The 20484-nt window shown below is 42.6% G+C and overlaps 1 protein-coding gene across 4 annotated transcripts in view; it reads right to left on the bottom strand.

Annotated features, from left to right (window-relative positions):
* The window catches only part of mical2a (microtubule associated monooxygenase, calponin and LIM domain containing 2a), a 274841-nt gene that overhangs the window by 122766 nt on the left and 131591 nt on the right, over positions 1-20484 (bottom strand). For 2 of the 4 annotated variants that reach the window (XM_059652086.1, XM_059652084.1), the window contains exons 15-22: positions 19423-19494; positions 17920-18042; positions 14070-14192; positions 12320-12487; positions 9602-9712; positions 4238-4354; positions 3448-3540; positions 1113-1208 (exon numbers count right to left, since the gene is read on the bottom strand). In XM_059652086.1, coding sequence (XP_059508069.1) covers positions 1113-1208; positions 3448-3540; positions 4238-4354; positions 9602-9712; positions 12320-12487; positions 14070-14192; positions 17920-18042; positions 19423-19494 — 903 coding nt within the window. The remainder of the gene's footprint in view (positions 1-1112; positions 1209-3447; positions 3541-4237; positions 4355-9601; positions 9713-12319; positions 12488-14069; positions 14193-17919; positions 18043-19422; positions 19495-20484) is intronic. The other 2 variants (XM_059652085.1, XM_059652087.1) reach the window with 1 other exon arrangement.

The raw sequence follows: 20484 nt of genomic DNA, 5'->3' as shown, positions 1-20484 counted from the left end.
CTGAAAAGTGCTACAGGAATGCAAATGATCTCTTCCTATTTACCAAATGATGATATTGCACACAGAAAGCCTCCATAACAGAATTGTCTGCAGCTTGGAGAGGGAGAGGGTAATGACTGATGGTCTATGGATCCAATTACGTTCTTTCCTTCTTCACAAAACACCTTATTTATATGAATGTTTAATACTAGCAAACAGTTTGGCTTACACACCCAAGTCAACCTGGAGTAATGTCCATCCAGTCCTGCCCTCCTTGCCGGTATGGTGGTACAGTCCTTCAGGATTTACCTCAATTCTGTTCACTCCTACTCTGCCCATCATGCCATTGAGTTTTCTACCCCTGTCAGTTTCTGCTATTTCTTTCCTTGCTCTCTGCGTTGTCGATTTTCCTTTCTCCCTCTGTCTGACTGTCTGTCTGTCTCTCTCTTTGTCTGTCTGTCAACCTCTTTGCATATCCCCCTAACTCTCCCTCTTTAACCTGGTTGATCTACCCCTCTAATGTCTCTGTCTCTATCTATCCTATCCAACCCTCTCTAGTCTTGCCTACTTTTCCCCTCTCTCTCTCTCTGATACAAATAAATGAAATAGTTTCAACCAGCTGCTTTTAAAACCATTACAAAATAAAGAAGAAATGTAACATTTCAGATCCAAAGGGTTTTCTTGTCATCAAACAAGTTGGGCAACACAACCTTGTAACTAAATGCCTGAGTTTTGAAATTTCCTCGCTACGTGTTTCCACCTCTCTACCTACTCTCTTCCTCTTAAATGCTCTTGAAAAGCCCCTTCTCTGTTTAAGCTTTTGATCCCTGTCCTAATAAAGTGTCCTGTCTTCCAGGAAGTGCCTTGGGTCACTTTACTAGCTGAACGGAGTCATACAAATACAAGCTGTTGCTGTCTCTTGAAATAGTGCACAACATCGGCATGCTGGACATGGCAAACCTCATTCTTTGGGACAAAGCAGGCATCAAGCACTGACATGCTCTCACTGACACGAAATTCTCTCGGAGGTGCTGCAGACATTTTTACTTTGTAGCTCGTCATGCATCCTTCAGCAGGTGCAGGGAGGACATGCTTGACTACAGCAGATGACCTGTGCCTCAGGTTTGATCTACCTGAGTGGGACAGTGCTGGCCAGAGTTTGGAGATTGAGAAGATTTGCTTTCACTTGAATGGCAGACTACAGCACGAGGCTCATCATGTGTAGATACCTAAAAGAGGGCAGAATACACAGCACTCATGGCTTCAGGAACATGGGTATTTTTAGACCCCATTATATGACTTAGCTTGCACACCTTCCCTCTTTCCAGTGTTATCATTTGAGTTAAAAGCTCGTTTGACATTTGGGGGAAAACTCGTGGTTTCGTGGAGAGTCTGGAGAAATTAGAATTGTTCTTCTTACACTAGAGAAGACCAAGAGGAAACTTAATAGAAGCGTTTAACATTATTAAATGTTTTGAGAGAGTGAATCAGGTGAAGTTGTTTTCACTGGCAGGTTAGAAACTGACTGACATCTATTCTAGATAATTGGCTAAAAATCTAGAGGGAGAGATATAAAAATACTTTTTACTGAGCTGCTGTCATCTGGACAGCTGTGCCTGAGGTGGTGATGCTGGGAGGAGGGGAAGCAGATTTAATACAATCATTAAGAAAGGGAATAAGTACTTGAACACGACATAATTGCACAGCTATGGGGAAGGACCAGAGGATGTGCAACTGTTTGGATTGCTCTTAAAGACAGCAGCATCAGCACAATGGGCTAAATAGTCTCGTTCTGCACTTAGTGATTCTATAATCTTTAACACAACATCCCTATATCTGCATAATTACAGATTAGAGAACCAATATTGATACATCTAAAAATACATCTGCTAGGGGGTGTAGCTGACACTAGGAAGGTCAGCATTTTGTTAGCGATGTTTTGAACAGGTGAATCACTGTGCAGTGGCTGACTGTAATATGGGTCTCTCCAGCAGGATACTAGCCAACATTAAAGAGAGGATTAGATCCTGTAGGGGGAACATGCTCCTTTCTCTTATGGGGCATTTTTTACTCTCCTTGACATTTTACTGCTAGCCAATGAATTAAATTTGGTTTCACAATTTACTATTTTGTTACACAGGTTAAGATGTTCCAAGTGCGTGCAGTTTTAACTATTGATAAAAAGATCCAGATGACTGACACTTATTTTTCTGTAAGGAAATGGACTTTAAGAGAGTGTAATGTTGTCAATTCTAAAAGAAACGAAACATGGTACTGTGAAAATGGTGAACATTATTTCTACAGTGTATTGCAGTTAAAAGGGCATGAAAATGCCACAGGCTGGCATACAGGGTGGTTGGGGTTATAGCTTGGCATTGAGGGGAGAGGCACTGAGGCTAGATGAAAGCATGAGGTGGTATAAATTGGTCACAGGAGTGCGTGTGGATGTGAGGAGGTTTGATGTGTGATGGCCATAATTATTAAAACTGAGATGAATCTCCACAGCACCAAGATGGGTCATTTGAACAACCCACATCAGTACTCATAGCCCCAGTGGCAACTTCCAAACAGTTTCCAGGTCCAGCTGGCCCAAATGCAGCCCTTTCCTGCCACCCACTGCCCAGCACCCTCTAAATGCAATGGAAGCCCTGCCCTTATGGGCACTTTACCCTGTAGCTGGCAGACCAAGGAGTAAACTCTTGACTCTCACTATCCAGCTCAAAAAGGGCAATCCAGCCCAATACAGTCCTGCGAGGCAGTAAAATGCCAGCTTCACCTATGGAGCAGACTTGAACTCATGGTCTTCTAATTACAAAGTAAAGCTCTATCCACGTGGGCAAACAGAGACTTATTATTCGTTCTTTAGAAAACTACATAGTTTAGTAATTTAAAAGAAAAGTGTTTTCACTGTACTGTGTTTGAAAGGACAAAAGAGGCTATCAAGACATCAGAAAAGATGCAAAGGAAATTTATGAGGACAACGCCAGAAGCAGATGTGTAATGCTAACAGAAGCTAAAGTTGAACAGCTGTGACTCGTCCCTACAGATAAGAAAATAAAATTGAGGAGTGCCCTGACAAATCATCAGTTTTAAAAGCCCTGATAAAGTAGATTTAAATTAAGACACTTCCATTTATGGGCAAGATGAGAACTTGGGGCCTGAAATAGGAGATAGTTACTACTAAATCCAGTAGGAAGTGGCTAACATGTGAAACTTGCTACTCCATGGACTGATTCCATTACATAGCACTGACACACTTAAGGCAAAGTTGGATAAACAGGAGGGAGAAAGGAATAGAATAGTAATTTGGTATCAACTAAGCTGCACAAATTCCTTTGTTTTGTAAATAAAACATGGAGTGAAAGGACTTTTCCTTATTCACTGCTTACTTGAGTCCTACTTGAGTCTATTCTTGAACTTCTCTTTGATGTTATTGCATGATCATAAAGACCGAGGTGGACTACTCACCTCTGCTTCAGCCTTGATCTGGCTACTCGATTGGTTCTGACTGCTTAAAAACATCTTTTCCAAGTTAATAGCTGCCGCCTTCACACTGCGTAGCTGATCTCAGAGGACAAAGGTCATGGACAGCAGAACAGAAGCAGGATTGAAAGAAAGAAAAAGGAGAAAGACCAGAGAAAAAGGCCAAGAAAATTAGAGATATGTAAAGTACCAATATGAAGAGCAAAAACACAGTAAAGAATAAGATTAGGAGTTAACAATATTAGCATAAGGAATGCTTAATGTCTCCATCTGATAATTCTTTTTGCTATTTTAAGAAAAGATTTTAAAATCTGCTTAACTTTCTACACACAACCCCTAAAATGTACCTGACTAAAACTGACAGAAATTAAGACAGAAATGAGAACTTTTTTTATACAGCAGATTACTATGATATGACATGTCCTGCCTTTAAGTAACAGTGGAAACAGATTTGATAACAAGTTTCCAGAAAGGATTGGATAACTCATTGTCAGTAATAATTTAAAAGGTAAAATACAGAAGGGGGGACGAATTGGACAGAACTTTTAGCACAGGTATGATAGGTAGAGTACCCCCCCCACTTGCTTCATGATCTGTAACTTTCCATCATTAGTTTAGGAAGTGCCAACGGACTCTAGTTAACGTTAATAACCCATTTCAAAAAGTTTCAGTTTTGGCGCACATATCCTCTGTTTTTAAGACGCCAGAAGGACAATTTAAAAAGTTGCACAATGTTGCTCAGCATCAGCAGCACACAGATCCAGATAGGCAATACCTGTGTTGGTGGATCGGCTAGGTGAGCGATGGTAGACAGCGAAGAAGAAGCAGAGTCATGAGTAGAGCGAGAGGTGTTGGACAGAGAATGGGATGAGCTTGCATCGGACAGAGGCACCTGTTTAGGGCCAGCGTTGAAACACATGATGGAAATATGGAAGAAAAATAGCCCGGAAGAAATAAAACAAGACCAAAGCTGAATAAGCATTGTGTTATCAGAATGATGCAAAAAGCCATAGAGAGTTATTTAGAACACTGCAATACCTGATATGACCAGTACTTGAAAATCAAACACAGATGTAATTCAGGATTTCACTGCTAATTCTCCTTCTAAAGCAATTGAATTTACTCTATAAAATTATTTAATAAATAGTGGTGACTGATAGGATAGATTGAGGTAACCAATGCCGTCAGCATGAGATATGGGTGTCCCTGGAAAGGCCAGTATTTGTGGTCCATCCCCAATTATCCATCTATTGACTGACTTGCTTTGCCATTTCAAGAGGCCACACACATTACCATGGGTTTGCAGTCACAACCAACTAAAGTCAGCACATTGCCTTCCTTAGAAATAAATCAATGAACTGCACTGGTTTACACGACAATTGCCAAGGTGTCCACAGGCGGAAAGGCAGGAATGAAAATGTTCACTAAATCTGCTATTCAAAGCAAAGTTGGAATGATATGGGAATCCATGTTAGCTGCCAACATATTATAAGCCAGAAAACAGAGGCAGTTCCGTAGCTAACATCCAAAACTTTGATTTATGGGATATAGTCAAGAAAATGGTAGTGACAGAAAATGTCAAGTGCTTCGGGTGGTGGGGAGAGCCCTATTACGTGGAAAGCAATGGCCGAGTGGTATTGTCACTGGACTGTTAGCCCAGAGACCCAGACAATGTTCTGTGGATCTAGGTTCAAATCCCCTCATGGCAGATGGTGGAATTTGAATTCATTAAATATCTGGAATTAAGAGTCTAATGGTGACTGTGTCAACTGTCAGGAAAAATCCATCTGATTCCCTAATCTCCTTTCAGGAAGGAAGCTGCCATCCTTACTACGTCTGGCCTACATGAGACCATAGACCCACAGCAATGTGGCTGATTCTTAACTGCCCTCTGGGCGATTAGGGATGGGCGATAAAAGCTGTCTAGCCAGCAAAGCCCTCATCCCATGAATGAATCCAAAAAAAGGGGATGAGTTGGTGTGGGATAGTGGTTGGAGTCTCTATGTGAGGTTGGGTGTGCCACAGTATGGGGAGCCAAAACAGGAGGAAGTCACAGTGAGGTGGGGTTTGGTGCAGGAAGCAGGGGTGGTCATGTTTGTGTTTTTTTTGGGGGGGGTGGCAAGAGGCAGGGGGTGTTGACACGTGTTGCTGCTCTTCATCTTGACATCACAGGCTAGGAATGAGTTGGAGAGTCGATGCTTCCCTTTGTAAACAGTGAGCAAGAGTTAGATGATGCTCTACTCTGGCCGTGTCACTGTGACTGGCAACAGTATCAAGTTGACCTGCCCTTCCAAAGGAAAGGTATCAATTCAAAACACATTTGACAAGGATCGAAGTGGCGGATTGATCAGAAAAGTAAAAGCCCAGGAATGCAGGGGAATGCGGTGAGTTGGTTGAAAATTGGCCCAAAACAAAAGGTGATGTCATTGGATGTTTTGCAAATGAAAAGCAGTTTCCAGTGGTGTTCCAGAAGGCTCATTGTTGGGTTCTTTGTTGCCTGTTGCACACAAAACTTAAACGTGACTGGCACGATTGGAAAATGTGCAATATTTGCAGTTAATTGCGACTGAAGAGGATGGCTGATAACTGTAGGATAATTTCAATGGATTGGCTGAATAGGCAGAAAGGTGGCAAATCAAATTCAGTCCAAAGAGGAGTGAGGCTACACATTGGGGGAGGGCAAACAAAACAATTAATGGTAGGATATTGAGAGGGGTAGAGGAAGGCAAAGACCTTGGTGAGCGAGTCTACGAAACGTATAAAGAAAGCTATGGAATATATCCCTTTATTGGATGAGGTGCAGAATACAAGCAGCAGGATGTGTTGCGAAAAGCACTTGGAAAAGTGTGGACGTAGTGGGGTTGTTGTAATGGGTGACTTTAACTTTCCCAATATTGATTGGAACCTCCTTCGAGCAGAAGATTTGAATGGAGCTGTTTTTGTAAGGTGTGTTCAGGAGGGTTTCCTAACTCAGTACGTTGACAGGCCGACGAGGGGAGAGGCCATTCTAGACTTGGTGCTCGGAAACAAGCCAGGGCAGGTATCAGATCTTGTGGTGGGACAGCATTTTGGTGATAGTGACCATAACTGCCTCACATTCTACATAGCTATGGAGAAGGAGAGAATTAGGCAAAATGGGAGGATATTTAATTGGGGAAGAGGAAACTATGATGCAATTAGACATGAGTTAGGAAGCATGGACTGGGAGCAATTGTTCCATGGTAAAGGCACTATAGACATGTGGAGACTGTTTAAGGAACAGTTGTTGCGAGTGATGAATAAATATGTCCCTCTGAGACAGGCAAGGGGTAAGATAAAGGAACCTTGGATGACGAGAGTGGTGGAGCTTCTCGTCAAAAGGAAGAAGGTAGCTTACATAAGGTGGAGGAAGCTAGGGTCAAGCTCAGCTCTAGAGGATTATAGGCAGGCGAGGAAGGAGGTCAAAAATGGTCTGAGGAGAGCCAGGAGGGGGCACGAGAAAGGCTTGGCAGAACGGATTAGGGAGAACACAAAGGCATTTTACACTTATGTGAGGAATAAGAGAATGGTCAAAGAAAGAGTAGAGCCAAACAGGGGTAGCATAGGGAACTTGTATGTGGAGTCTGAGGAGGTAGGGGACGCCCTAAATGAGTTTTTTGCTTCTGTCTTTACGAAAGAAACAAACTTTGTAGTGAATGAAACCTTTGAAGAGCTGGTGTGCATGCTGGAATGGATAGAGATGGAGGAAGCTGATGTGCTGAAAATTTTGTTCAACATTAAGATTGACAAGTTGCCAGGCCCGGACCAGATTTGTCCTCGGCTTCTTTGGGAAACGAGAAGTGCAATTGCTTCGCCACTTGCGAAGGTCTTTGCATCCTCGCTCTCCACTGGAGTCGTACCTGAGGACTGGCAGAGGCAAATGTAATTCCTCTCTTCAAGAAAGGAAATAGGGAAATCCCCGGCAATTACAGACCAGTAAGTCCCATGTCTGTCGTCTGCAAGGTGTTAGAAAGGATTCTGAGGGATAGAATTTATGACCATCTGGAAGAGCATGGCTTGATTAAATGCAGTCAATACGGCTTTGTGAGGGGCAGGTCATTCCTCACTAACCTTATCGAATTCTTTGAGGATGTGACTAGAAAAGTTGACGAGGATCAAGCTGTGGATGTGGTGTACATGGACTTCAGCAAGGCATTTGATAAGGTTCCCCATGGTAGGCTCATTCAGAAGGTCAGGAGGAATGGGATACAGGGGAACTTAGCTGTCTGGATACAGAATTGGCTGGCCAACAGAAGAAGAGAGTGGTAGTAGAAGGAAAATATTCTGCCTGGAAGTCAGTGGTGAGTGGTGTTCCACAGGGCTCTGTCCTTGGGCCTCTACTGTTTGTAATTTTTATTAATGACTTGGATGAGAGGATTGAAGGATGGGTCAGCAAGTTTGCAGATGACACGAAGGTTGGAGGTGTCGTTGACAGTATAGAGGGCTGTTGTAGGCTGCAGCGGGACATTGACAGGATGCAGAGATGGGCTGAGAGGTGGCAGATGAAGTTTAACCTGGATAAATGTGAGGTGATGCATTTTGGAAGGTCGAATTTGAAAGCTGAGTACAGGATTAAGGATAGGATTCTTGGCAGTGTGGAGGAACAGAGGGATCTTGGTGTGCAGATACATAGATCCCTTAAAATGGCCACCAAGTGGACAGGGTTGTTAAGAAAGCATATGGTGTTTTGGCTTTCATTAGCAGGGGGACTGAGTTTAAGAGTCGTGAGATCTAGTTGCAGCTCTATAAAACTTTGGTTAGACTGCACTTGGAATACTGCGTCCAGTTCTGGTCGCCCTATTATAGGAAAGATGTGGATGCTTTGGAGAGGGTTCAGAGGAGGTTTACCAGGATGCTGCCTGGACTGGAGGGCTTATCAGCAGCAGTTGTGGAAGCAAGGTCATTGGGGTCATTTAAGAGACTGCTGGACATGCATATGGTCACAGAAATTTGAGGGTGCATACATGAGGATCAATGGTCAGCACAACATCGTGGGCTGAAGGGCCTGTTCTGTGCTGTACTGTTCTATGTTCTATGTTCTAATGCTGGTGAGGTCACAGCTACACGGAACTTTGTATATAGTTCTGGTCACCACATTACGGAAAAGGTAAAACTGTTCTGGTGAGAGTACTGAGGAGATTTACAATGATATTTCACAGCTTGAAAAGTTGTTTGGCTTAGAACAGAAGATCTGAGGGATAAATCATTTGAAGTATACAAAATGATGAGATGTCTGGGTCGATTAGATATGAATGACCTGTTTCAACTTGTGGAGAGATCAATTACCAGGGGCAGAGGTTTAAAGTGACTGGTGGAAGGAATAGATAGGACATAAGGAATGTCTTTGCACTCAGAGGGCGGTGAGTAGCTGGAATTCCCTGACCGATTTGGCAGAAGCATCTAACTCATTAAAAAGGTACTTAAACGCTACACCTGCAACCTGCAAGCCGACAGATTAGGTTGCAATCAGCAGCAAGTTTGTTTCCTCTCCAGCCTATGTAGACATGATGGACTAAATGGCTCGTAAGGGGCAGAACATTATGTTCCCTCCTGGCGGTTTTTGGAGCCTGTAAAGTTCTCTGGCTATCTTTCTCACCAACGTCCCACCTAACACCAAGTCCTTTGCTACGTTATTGTAGGATGAGCAAGGCGGAGGCTGTTCCACCTACCTTTGCCTCAACTGAGACTCTTCAGTAACCAGTTAATGTCCACTTTATGGCACGTTTCTCATGCGGCCTTAATTTTCAGGCTGGAGGGGGGTATTCAGGAGCAGGGGAGATGCTCAGAAAGTAACCATCAGTGGGAAGGAATAATGTTACAGCATCAACAGCCTCCTTTCTTCATCGCATGTACTGCCCATAAATTCTGCCCCCTATGAGTGCTCCACCACCTCCCTCGCCCAGGACCCCCACATTTATCTTGTCCTGGGACTTAGCCCTTGCTGTACACCTTCAAGGACTTTCTTTTCACTTTTTTGATTCTTAGTACCCTGGCGTTTGCTTGTAAACTTCAGTTTTAACTTTGCAATGCAGAGGCTGCAATATCTTGTTGCTCTGAAAGGAGCGCTTAGTCAGTGTAATCATTTCAAATGAGATTAAAGATTAGCCAAGAAAGCACACACCTGCTGTCTGAGAGTCCTGCCCCCAAAGAGGGCAGTCAGATGAGCTCCTCTCTCCTTTATGCTCTTCCTGCTAAAGGGGACATCACCTTGTGCAAGAGACAGAGCTTTCCTCTGGGGTGCAGAAGGCAAGAGATATTTAAGACACAGAAGAGAAACAGAACAGAAAAGGAGGTGGTGATAGAGTGGGTCAGACGTGGACAGCTGCAGTACCGATTGTAAACTGAGGGAAGTGGGTGGTGCTGCTGCCAACGTAGGACCCACAGTCTGGCAAATCACTGGTAACTATCAGCAGTAAAAGGTCAAACTCAATAAGGTACATCTTAATTCTCCAGGCTGGAAGTTATTTGGCACAGCAATTTCCTGTTCATTGTAGAACTCATAGGAAGAGGCTACGCAAATTCTTAACCCTGTTCACATACATAGGATATACTGCACAGAAACTGGCCATTCAGCCCAACCAGCCGATGCAAAACCATTTATGCTCCACCCAAGCTATTTCCTGCTATTTCTTGTCTCACCCTATCAGTTTAACCCTTTATTTCCATCCCAGTAACTAGTTGCCCCTCTAAAACATCTATACTCCTCAGCTCTGACCTGTCCTTGTGGAAGCAAGTTCCCACTCTCAGAGTGAAAAAATCTCTTTAGAATTCCCAATTCCTAGGATCTATCCTATACTAATAGCATTTTGTTTAGTTCTTCCCCAGCAATGAAATCCTTCTGCGTCCACTGCATCAAAATCTCTCATAACTATAAAGCTCTCCATTTGGTCATCACCACCAAGCCCAGTCTGTCTGCTCTCCCAATGGGTATATCTCCTGCACTGCTGCTATCATCCTTGTGAATTATTTTTACACAGTCTCCAGTGCCTCCATACATACTGTAATGATCAGGATGTTGATATGATATAAGCGATATCTTATACAAATTTAATATATCCACTGTTTACACACAAATAACCTGAATTTGAAATGAATTGAACAGAGTGACTGATTTATAGCTCAAAACTATTTTAAGGTTATATCCATTTGTTCTCTACACCAGAGGAAATCATTTCTCTTAACCTACTTTATGAATCCCTTAAGCATCTTAAACTTTCAATCCCTTAAACCTCTATAACCAGCACTGTTCCATACATCCATTTTTCACAACATAAACCTCTAAATCCCTGTTTTATTCTGTGCTGCAAACCTTTCAATATCAATATATCTTCCTCAAGGTGCTGTCTCCAGACCTGAGTGGTTAGTCCTATAGTGCAACTTATTTTCATCCTTTTGATCTCAATGGAATACCAAGCAGGACAAAAAGCAAATATTTCAATTCTGTGGAGAGACTGGGATTATTCTCCTTACAGCAAAGGTGGTTAGAAGACTTGAGCATTTCAAAATTTATGAACACTTTGGAAGAATAAATAAATTCTTTCCCAGTGGCAGCAAGGCTTGTAGAAGTCACAGATTGCTTTGCCAGATTCTGGTCCAGGCACTGAAAACAAACAATGTACCGATCAGCACACCCGCCACATATTATCAAGAGGAGATCATGCAAGAAGAGCAGCATTCCTTGAACTTAGCAGCATTGTCAAATCATCACCACACCACAATTAGTACCGATTGCAACTCCCCATCTATATCTTCAGCAGAACCTTCTAAAACTGACCTTCAACACCGAAAAGGACAAGGACAACAGACGCATGGACAGACCCAACTGCACATTTCCCTCCAAATTACACACCTTCCAACGTGGAGGTCAAAAATCCTGCAACACCCTCCATGGCAGCACTGTGGGTGGCAGGAGTTCAAGGACGCAATTTACCACCACTCTCTCAAGGACAATTAGGGGACAAGCTAATAAAGCTGGGAATTAGTACTAAAAATGATTACACAATTTGTTTTATTGTAAACTAGCTACCTGGTGTAGTTCCTTGGGAGCATAACATTCTAACATATCTGTACTCATGTGCACAGATATTAGACTCTCAGTCAACCAAATATCAGATTCACAAAAAACACAAATTTCTTTCAACAGGGATCCCTAAATTCAGTGATTAAGATTATCCAACTAAAAGGCCCACATTGATACTCCAAGATGAGTGGAGGCAGAATTAAAAACGCAACAGTTGCAGTCTCCTGTAAATCTCATTCCTGCAGTCACATGACAGAAAGCAGAAGCTGCAGTAATTCAATTATATGGAGAGACTGGAAAAACAATGCATGGTCACCCTCAAAAGTGGGGAATTCAGAAGCGGTTCAATTGAGTTGTTTAAAATGATGAAAGCTTGGAGAGGCTAATTAAGGAGAAACTGTTTCCAGTAGCATGAAGGTCACTAGAAGACACAGATTTAAGGCAATTGGTAAAACAGACAGAGGGGAGGTAAGCAGACTATTGATTTGTTATGATCTGGAATGTACTGCCTGAAAGAGCAAAGGAATCTTAAGTAACTTGGAAGAAACTGGATGAATATCTGAAATGAAAATGTTTCAATGCCTAATAGGAAAAGAGGAAAGTGGGACTTATGAGGTAGCTCTCTGACACAGGCAGGTTGGGCTGAATGGACTCATACTGTGTGGCTGTTTTTTGTTTAAAATTGAATTCTTTTGCCAGCACTAAGCAAAATGATTAGTACGAAGCATCAAACACAGGTAAGGGTAGGAGGAATGGAAGGGAAGGGAAGGAGAGGGGTAGGGAAAGGAAGGAAGAGGAGAGAGGGAGAGAAGACAGCACCTGATCGAGCTTTTCTTCTAAACGTTGAAGGCGCTGGAGAACCCCAGTAAGAGCAAAAGCGGAGTGAGGAGATACATTCAGACGTTTAGAAGCCCCTGCCTGACTCTCAACTTTCTTAATGTATTTTGCTTCTCTGATTACTTGTTCAGCATTGACCACCAGGTCAGACTACAAAAAGAAAAGACACAACAGGATTAACACAGGCGAAATAAAACCACCACAGGGAAACAAGTAAATATGAGTGTATAATGTATGTCTCCTGTGGTATGCTCATGGGGGTTCAAGACCATACTGTAGTCTTCTGATGAAGCAGATTAATTCAGCAGTAGACAACTGGGCTAGAACGTGTCAATATATTTCACTTGCCATTTTCAGACCACAATACCTATTTCAACATTTTCATTATAAAATTTCCCAAATTCCCACATATCATACAAAGTATCCATCCAAATGGGGTCATCACTACTTCCAACTTCCCACCAATGTGATGCTATAGTGCCTCGACTGGCAGGAAAGTGTAAGTACAGTGTGGCTTGTTGACATTGACAGTTCCTATGATAAATGTGGACGTAGGAATTTCTAACAGGAACATTTTGTGCAGGGTTGGAATTTTATGTGACAATTAAGGCCAATATTCTACCCCAATTTTCGCACCGTCAAAATGCTCAGAAATTTGTTGCCGATCTCATTAATTAATGAAGGGGCATAAACATTAAAGTAAGTAATCAGGGCTGAAGCATGTGTGGAACTTGCTATATATGCCTACTTTTAAAAGATTCTAGCCAATTAACCACTATCCATGCACATTTAAGAATCTGTAACCTGGGAAACATTTCAATTTTTAATGTGACTTACACAGTGTACCATAAAGCTGGATTTGATCAAAACTGGAATGCAGAGCAGATCTCAGTGAGGAAAAAAAATAAAACTGCTTAAAAACTTGCAGCAAAACCTCAATTACTGTTGATTCCTACTTAACCTAAATCCTGCATTTAATTGTATGCCCTTATTCAAGTGGGCATCACAGAAAGGAGAAGAGAGGGGTCAGGATACAACTACACTTTGTCACTTCACCAAGCAGTTAAAATGAGCTGGGACAGGGACGGGGTAGACAAGTGTAAAAGGTGTAAGGGAAGTCAAATGTATCACTATTACTGTATGACACACTCGTGTTGTGGTCACCTGATCTTTTACACCATGTGCCAGTAAATTCACAGGAAAATTTAATACACCCTCAGCGTCGACGATCTTGTATATTGCCACGGGAAACATGGGCCTGCTAGTTTTTAAGGTGAAATGGCCTAAAACCACAGAGTTAAATTGTACTGGATGAGCAGATCTCATTTAAAATTCATTAAAAAAATCTGTACATTAGGTCTATTATTTATATTTCTCTTATAGATTCCCAGTGTCCACATTTACAGTACAAATTACATTTGTGGGCACGTGTAGCGCACACGCACACACACACACACACCTTTGGTAGCGCTTCCACCAGCGAGGGCAGAGTAACACAGTCCCAGTTTAAAAATTTGGATTACAATCCACTGTAGCACTTTTAAAATTATTCTTGACAATCTTTTTCCCATCTCTGGTTTGATTTTCTTACAGAGCCAGTCATGAATAAAAGCTGTTGTCACTGAGATTTATTTTAAAACTTGCATTGCACGTTGGCAATTCATGTTGAAATATCAAGTGTGAGGTACTCATTTATTTCTCATGACTAATAACACATCACAAATCTTCGTACCTTCATTTTCCGTGAACAGAGAACAGCCCCACCTTGGTCGTCAGGTTTAAGAAAGCGAGGGTTTGTGTGACCTTTGGGAGACACGGGCAGTGGTGGTTTTGTAACACAGGAAGGCACAGATATCTACATTCCAGGTAATAGACAGGAGAAACGATGAAACATTGAGAAAGGACAGGAAGGGAAAGCAAACAAGAGAGAATTGGCAATTGTTACAATTGTGAGAAAACGAAAAGATATTAGCATTGAAGGAAAAAGGTTGATGCACAGTGATTCACTGCTGGTCTGAGATGTCAATAGTTCAAGCTTGGCATCTATATTGGTTTAACAGCGATGACCTTTGGAGCGGCAGCAGAAGTTTAATTTGCAAACCTGCATTTTTCCACCTCACCTTCCTAAAATCTTCATCCACACCGCTCACTACCTCTGGTTTCAACTATTTCAATGCCCTCCTGGTCAACCTCACACCTTTCCAAATTTGAGCTCATCTAAAATTTTGTCATCTGTGTTCGAAACTCTGCCAAATTCATTTCACCCAAGTGTCCATTAACCTGTTCCGGATCCCAGATGAGTAATCCCTTTAATTTGAGATTCTCACCCTGTTTTCAAATCTCTCCAGGGCCTATCTATAAACCCCTCCATCTTGACAGCCTTCTGAGGTCTCTTTGCTCCTCTAACTCATGTTTCTTTACCTATTATTTATCATCTAAGATGCAGTTTAAAACCTACATCTTTTGATCAGGCATTTAATTCAGCATCCCTAATATGTCCTTATTGACTTAGAAGAAAATGTTGTTGAATAATTCTACTGCATCATTAAGGGTGCTTAAACACAGGATGGAATACCATTAAATCCCATCTACTTCATACCTACTGATTCTGGTGTTTTGGTTGTTGGCTCATCCAGCAATGACAAAAAGTATGAATCAAACTTCATGTGATCCTTCTGGACCAGGAAATTCAAACAGCAAATCAAATGAAAGTGTTTGGAGGCTAAAGTTTACTTCAACACCTGTGCACTCACTTCAACCCAGGGGCCTCAAAACTCTTCAATCATGTCTTTATCATCTCCCAAACTCAATTGCCTCAATGACCTCATTGATCTTCCATCCTCTACCTTCCTTTGAACAGGAGATGCCAGCCCTGTCACCAATGTCTACAAGCTCATGAACGACAATCTTCCATATCTCTACTCTCCACCAGCTCTACACTCCATCTATGAAACAATAAGTTCCTTGGATTTCAGCATGATTTTCACCCTGACCTACCTAGGCTCCATGCGCTGTAATTCCCTCCCTAAACCTCACCATCTCCACTGTCTTAATGCCTTTCCTTAATTATTCACCGTTTTGACCATGCTATTAGTTACCCCTTCTGTTCTTCCCTCTTTGGTCTGATATACAGTTACCTTAAAGGTCAGCTGTCCGTCAGCTTTGGTTAGCTTCTCAGCTCCAGGTAAGAATGTTTTGGTTTCAAGTCCCACTCCTGATACTTGAATGCAAAATCTAGTTCAACACTCCCATTGCATTGTTGAGGGAGTGCACTGTCAAAAGACGTTGTGTTGTGAATGGGGTGTTAAACCATTGTCCCATACACTCTCTCAGGTGGCTATAAAAGATGACATGGCAGTATTCTGGAGAAAAGCAGGGGAGATCACCTTGAAGCCAAATTGTTTGATCCTGCCATTGAGGACATAGCCCAGTATGTAGAAAGAATACATTTTTTTTCTGGGCAATGACATTGTGGCAGACAGAATAAAATGACAATCTTCCTGGCAGCCTGTTGAGCAGCTGCTTTTTCTGTCATTAGGAGTCTGACTTTTCCTGAGGCACCAGAGTCTAAAACCTTTCAAGAATTGACTGACAAAGTTAAGGAATATTACGACCCCACACCTCCTCTAATCCCAACGACTGGCAGAAGTGTGTAAATTTGGTTTAACCCTTGATGAAATGCTTAGAGACCATCTAGTAAGTGTGATTAACGTGTGACTGTGCAAAAATACCTACTGTTTCAACTGGACTTCAAACAGGCGTTTCAGCTGGCCTTAGCATTGAAAAATGCAATAAGTGTAACACTTGACCTGTGAGGTATTCTGATGGAAGTGGACAGCCTCACAAGTCTGCCTGAGCTTGGGGAACACTACTTGAGTGCAGCTGCACAGCCTTGATCAGGAATTATCCTGCTGAGAGTAACTGTAGATTGCCTTGGCTATTGTAAAACCCCAAAACAAAGCCAAGTCTTTGCCAAATAGCTGGAATTTTCTTCAGGATCCTGCCCAAAAAGCCATTGTTAATTGTAGTCATTTTGCAGATTTGGAATAGTAACAGAGTTCTACCAGATTTAAATAGAGCAACAAAACTCATAGGACAGTATCTGGGAGCATACCCAGAAGAGTTCATACTCTCGAAATTCCACCTGCATCTGGTTTGGAACATTTAAATTGCTTCCAACATCTAAATCAGAACCAATCAAGATGAACAACTGGTTAAATGGCCAGCTGGGTCAAATGGAAGATGATACCGGAGCCGCCATATCAGCGGTTGCGAGACCAGTTTTTAACAGAATTCACTTGGACACTAGCCCTTTAACTTGTGCAAGATTTCAGCTAGGCTGTGAACCAACACTGGCAGAATAAGTTGAGAATTAGAATTAGATTTATTATCACATCAGATAGGGTGGACAGTGAGAGCCTTTTTCCTCAGATGGAGATGGCTAGCACAAGAGGACGTAGCTTTAAATTGAGGGGTGATAGATATAGGACAGATGTCAGAGGTAGGTTCTTCATTCAGAGAGTATTAAGGGCAGGGAATGCCCTGCCTGCAACAGTTGAAGACTGTTTAAGGGTAATTAAATGGCCATTGGATGAATATATGGATAATAATGGCATAGTGTAGGTTAGATGGGCTTCAGTTTTGTTTCACTGGTCAGTGCAACATCGCGGGCCGAAGGGCCTGTACTGTGCTGTGGTCTTCTATGTTCTATGTTCTATGAACGCCACTCAAATAGATTAGGTGTTCATTTTAATGTTGCTGTTTGTGGGAACATGCTATGCACAGACTGGCAACAATGCTTCTTTGATTACAACAGAGTCTACACCTCAGTAGAATATCATTGATTCTAAAGTAGTTCATTCCATCCTGGTGTTTAAAATCAGACTGATTCTGTGGTTTCTTTAATTGTTTTCCGATATTATACCTAAACCAACACCAAAACATTGTTAATAGTTCCTATTATTTAAGAGCATTAAACACATTCCTTATTAAAAGGAATAATTATTGTCTTAATGTAGGAGCAATTTTACGCCAGTTCGCTATTTGTTGTGCGCACACCAGAAACTAAGAATCACTTCTTATTAAATTTTATTGGATTTGGAATAAAATAGCATTCCACCCACACATGCTCAGGATCCTGTGACTGGCTGATGGATTCCCACTTAACAGCACAGGATCTGGTGATCGTCCAATGGAATTGCACTCATGCCTGCACATCATCCACTGCCTAGCCACGGGTTCCCACTCACATCCATAAATCATCCCATGACCAGCCAATGGAAGTGCATGCACATCTGCACAGGATCCAGCATTCCGACAGTGGAATCCCATTCATACTGGTTCAGAATCCATAATCCATAATGGAATCCCACTGACTACGGCACAGGGTTTGATGACCAGCCAAATGACTCGCACTCACACCAGCACAGGATCCCCCAATTGGCCGATGGCATCCCATTCACTGCAATAACTCATCCCACATTTGCACTCACAGCCGGGTAGAATCCAGTGTTTGGACAACAGAATCCTGCTCACCCCTGTACGGCGCTCCAAACTGAGGGCCCATCTCGAGAATTTCTCACCTGTCTCCGGAGTGAGGAGCTCGGAGCATTCTCTTCAAACTTTGCTAACAACTGGGTAGCCATCGACTTCACTTTGTTTTGGTTCCCAGCACTTTTTGTTTCATCTGTTTTGGGATTCGCCTCCTGCCCGGGAAAGATCAGACCTGTACTGAAAGCAATCAGAGGCAAGTCCTCCAAGAAAACCCGAACGAATACAAACGAAACATGTCACCAGCAAGACGGGAATGTCAGGAAAATGTGGGGAAGGTATGGATTGGTGAAAATGGAACAGAATCAATTGGCATTTCTACAGACAACTTTCAGCAGGACTCCTCTAATGCTGCCTGACCTACTGTGCCCCTCCAGCTCCACAATGCTATCTGCATTTCTACAGCAATTTAAAGGCCCTCTTGAACTCCCAGCCTACATTCATCCTGCTGTGTGAGCAAGTTGCTGATGGTCTGACCATGGATTTCTTGCTTCCTACCCTTCAGTTTCACTCCCCTTCCCTCTTGACTTGCTTTCAGACACCCAATAACTGCCACCGGCCTGGACACACTGGTCCCAGGAGAATGCAAAGGGAATAGCAGCCCTAGTGAAGTAGCCCATCGCTTGAACAGACTCTCACTGCCACCAGCTCAGATACGGAAACTGCATGTATCTCAAGTTGGGATCAGGAGATGCTCAGTCACCAGGCAGCCATGCCAGGGGCACAGATGGTTTGTTTGCCATCTTACCTGGAGGATCAGGTGGCAGACAGTACTGCTGCAGAGGACTCAGATGAGAGCCTCCATGGGGGTGGCATATGGGTTTCGGATGAAATGACACACACATAGGAAGATGCCGCATACACTTGCTGCATTGCCTGGCAGCCTACTACTGCTGTCAGGGAGCAAGGATGAGCCTGGCTTTGAGTTAACCAAGCGGATGGCAAAGAACTTGAACTTTTCCTACAGATCCAGAGGCAGCAACACACCTTGCGAAAGCTGGAGCAGGCTTTGTGTTGGTGAGTAACCTACTTCCCCATCATGAACATGTAGTAAATACCTCTCTGGCAAATACGTGAAAGCACCCCTAAAACGATCCTACTGCACTTTCGAACAGGTCTACAGTTATATACATTTAATCTAACCAACTTGGTAATAAAATGACACTAGTACTTGCTGGTTCATGCCTCTTCTCTCCTTAATAACAACACATGCATCACCAGGACCTGTAGAACTCAACCTAGATATCCCGTCTGCCATGTGAGGATGGGAAAGCACCAGTTTTACATATCTGGATACACCCAGGCACACAACTGTGCACAAAGCCAGAAGTGACTCGACACAAGTGGGTTCTTGCCTCTCATCTTTTGAAGATGACCATGAATAGAAGGGCTGTCACTCACAGAAAGGGCCAATCTTATACATCACTGAACCAGTGAAGGATTTAACTTGCTCAGGAAGAAAACAATCAGATCTTGTCTGTTTAAAACCCTCCTTCGGTTTGTTACTGTCATGCAATAGTCATTATCTCACTAACCTCTTGAGACAGCATGCCAGTCTTTTTCCTCCTCTTACTTGTGGCATCACTGTCTTCATTTTTCTTTTCATGCTGGAAAGGAAGATAAATATTAAACACACTTTGCACAGGAGGGTGGTGGATATTCTGATATTTTCACAATTACATTGTAACTCAGCAACTACTTAAACCAACATCTGTTTCACTGCTGCATACAGTTCAAAAAGAGGCTATTCAGCCCATCACATCAGTGCTGACTTTCTATTACAGAAAACCAAAACTTCCACGATGTAAAGGAAAATACTGCAGATGCTGGAAGTCCGATATAAAAACAGAAATTGCTGGAGAAACTCAGCAGGTCTGGCAACTTCTGTGGAGGAAGAAACAGAGTTAACACTGAGTCTGATGTGGCTTGCCTTCAGAACAGAAAGAGTTGGAATATTGGGTTTTTTTAATGCTGTAGGCAGAGGGTCAGGATGAATGAGTGCAGCAGACCATAAGCTTGTTTACAGCTAAAGACAAGGAGGTTGCTAATGGTAATGAAGAGATGCTAGACATATTTTTAAAAATGACATAAATTAAGTTGTGCAAATGTGGGACCGAAAGGAAGGGGGGAGACCAGAATTATGGGACATAGGTCAGATGGGTCTGCTGCTGTGCAAACATTCCAGCTGTTTGTAACATTGAATATCAGCTCAACAGCAAGTCATTTGGCCTATTATGAAGGGGCTTGACAGGGTAGACACAGATTGTTTCTGCTGCCTGTAGAATCTAGACCAAGGGATCAAAATCTCATGATAAGGGCTGATCATTCAGGACTGGGAATGAGAAACAATTTCTTCTCTCAGATGGGAACCTTTGGAATTTTCTACCTCATGAGAGTTGGGAATATTTCAGCGCTGATTCTATTTAAGGATGAGATAGAAAGATTTCAGGTCTCTTAGGGAATTGAGAGGTAAAGGAAGAAGATGGAACAATGGAGTTGGAACCCAGATCTGCATGATTGTACTGACTGAGGGAGCAGTCTCACTGGGTAGTGTGGCCTATCCTTACTTGTACCTTGTGAAGAGCCTCCTCCTATCT

This window comes from Stegostoma tigrinum, chromosome 17, assembly GCF_030684315.1.
Source record: "Stegostoma tigrinum isolate sSteTig4 chromosome 17, sSteTig4.hap1, whole genome shotgun sequence".
Taxonomy (NCBI): domain Eukaryota; kingdom Metazoa; phylum Chordata; class Chondrichthyes; order Orectolobiformes; family Stegostomatidae; genus Stegostoma; species Stegostoma tigrinum.
Note: the sequence above shows the minus strand (reverse complement) of the source record. Positions and strands in the feature narration are given on the sequence as shown.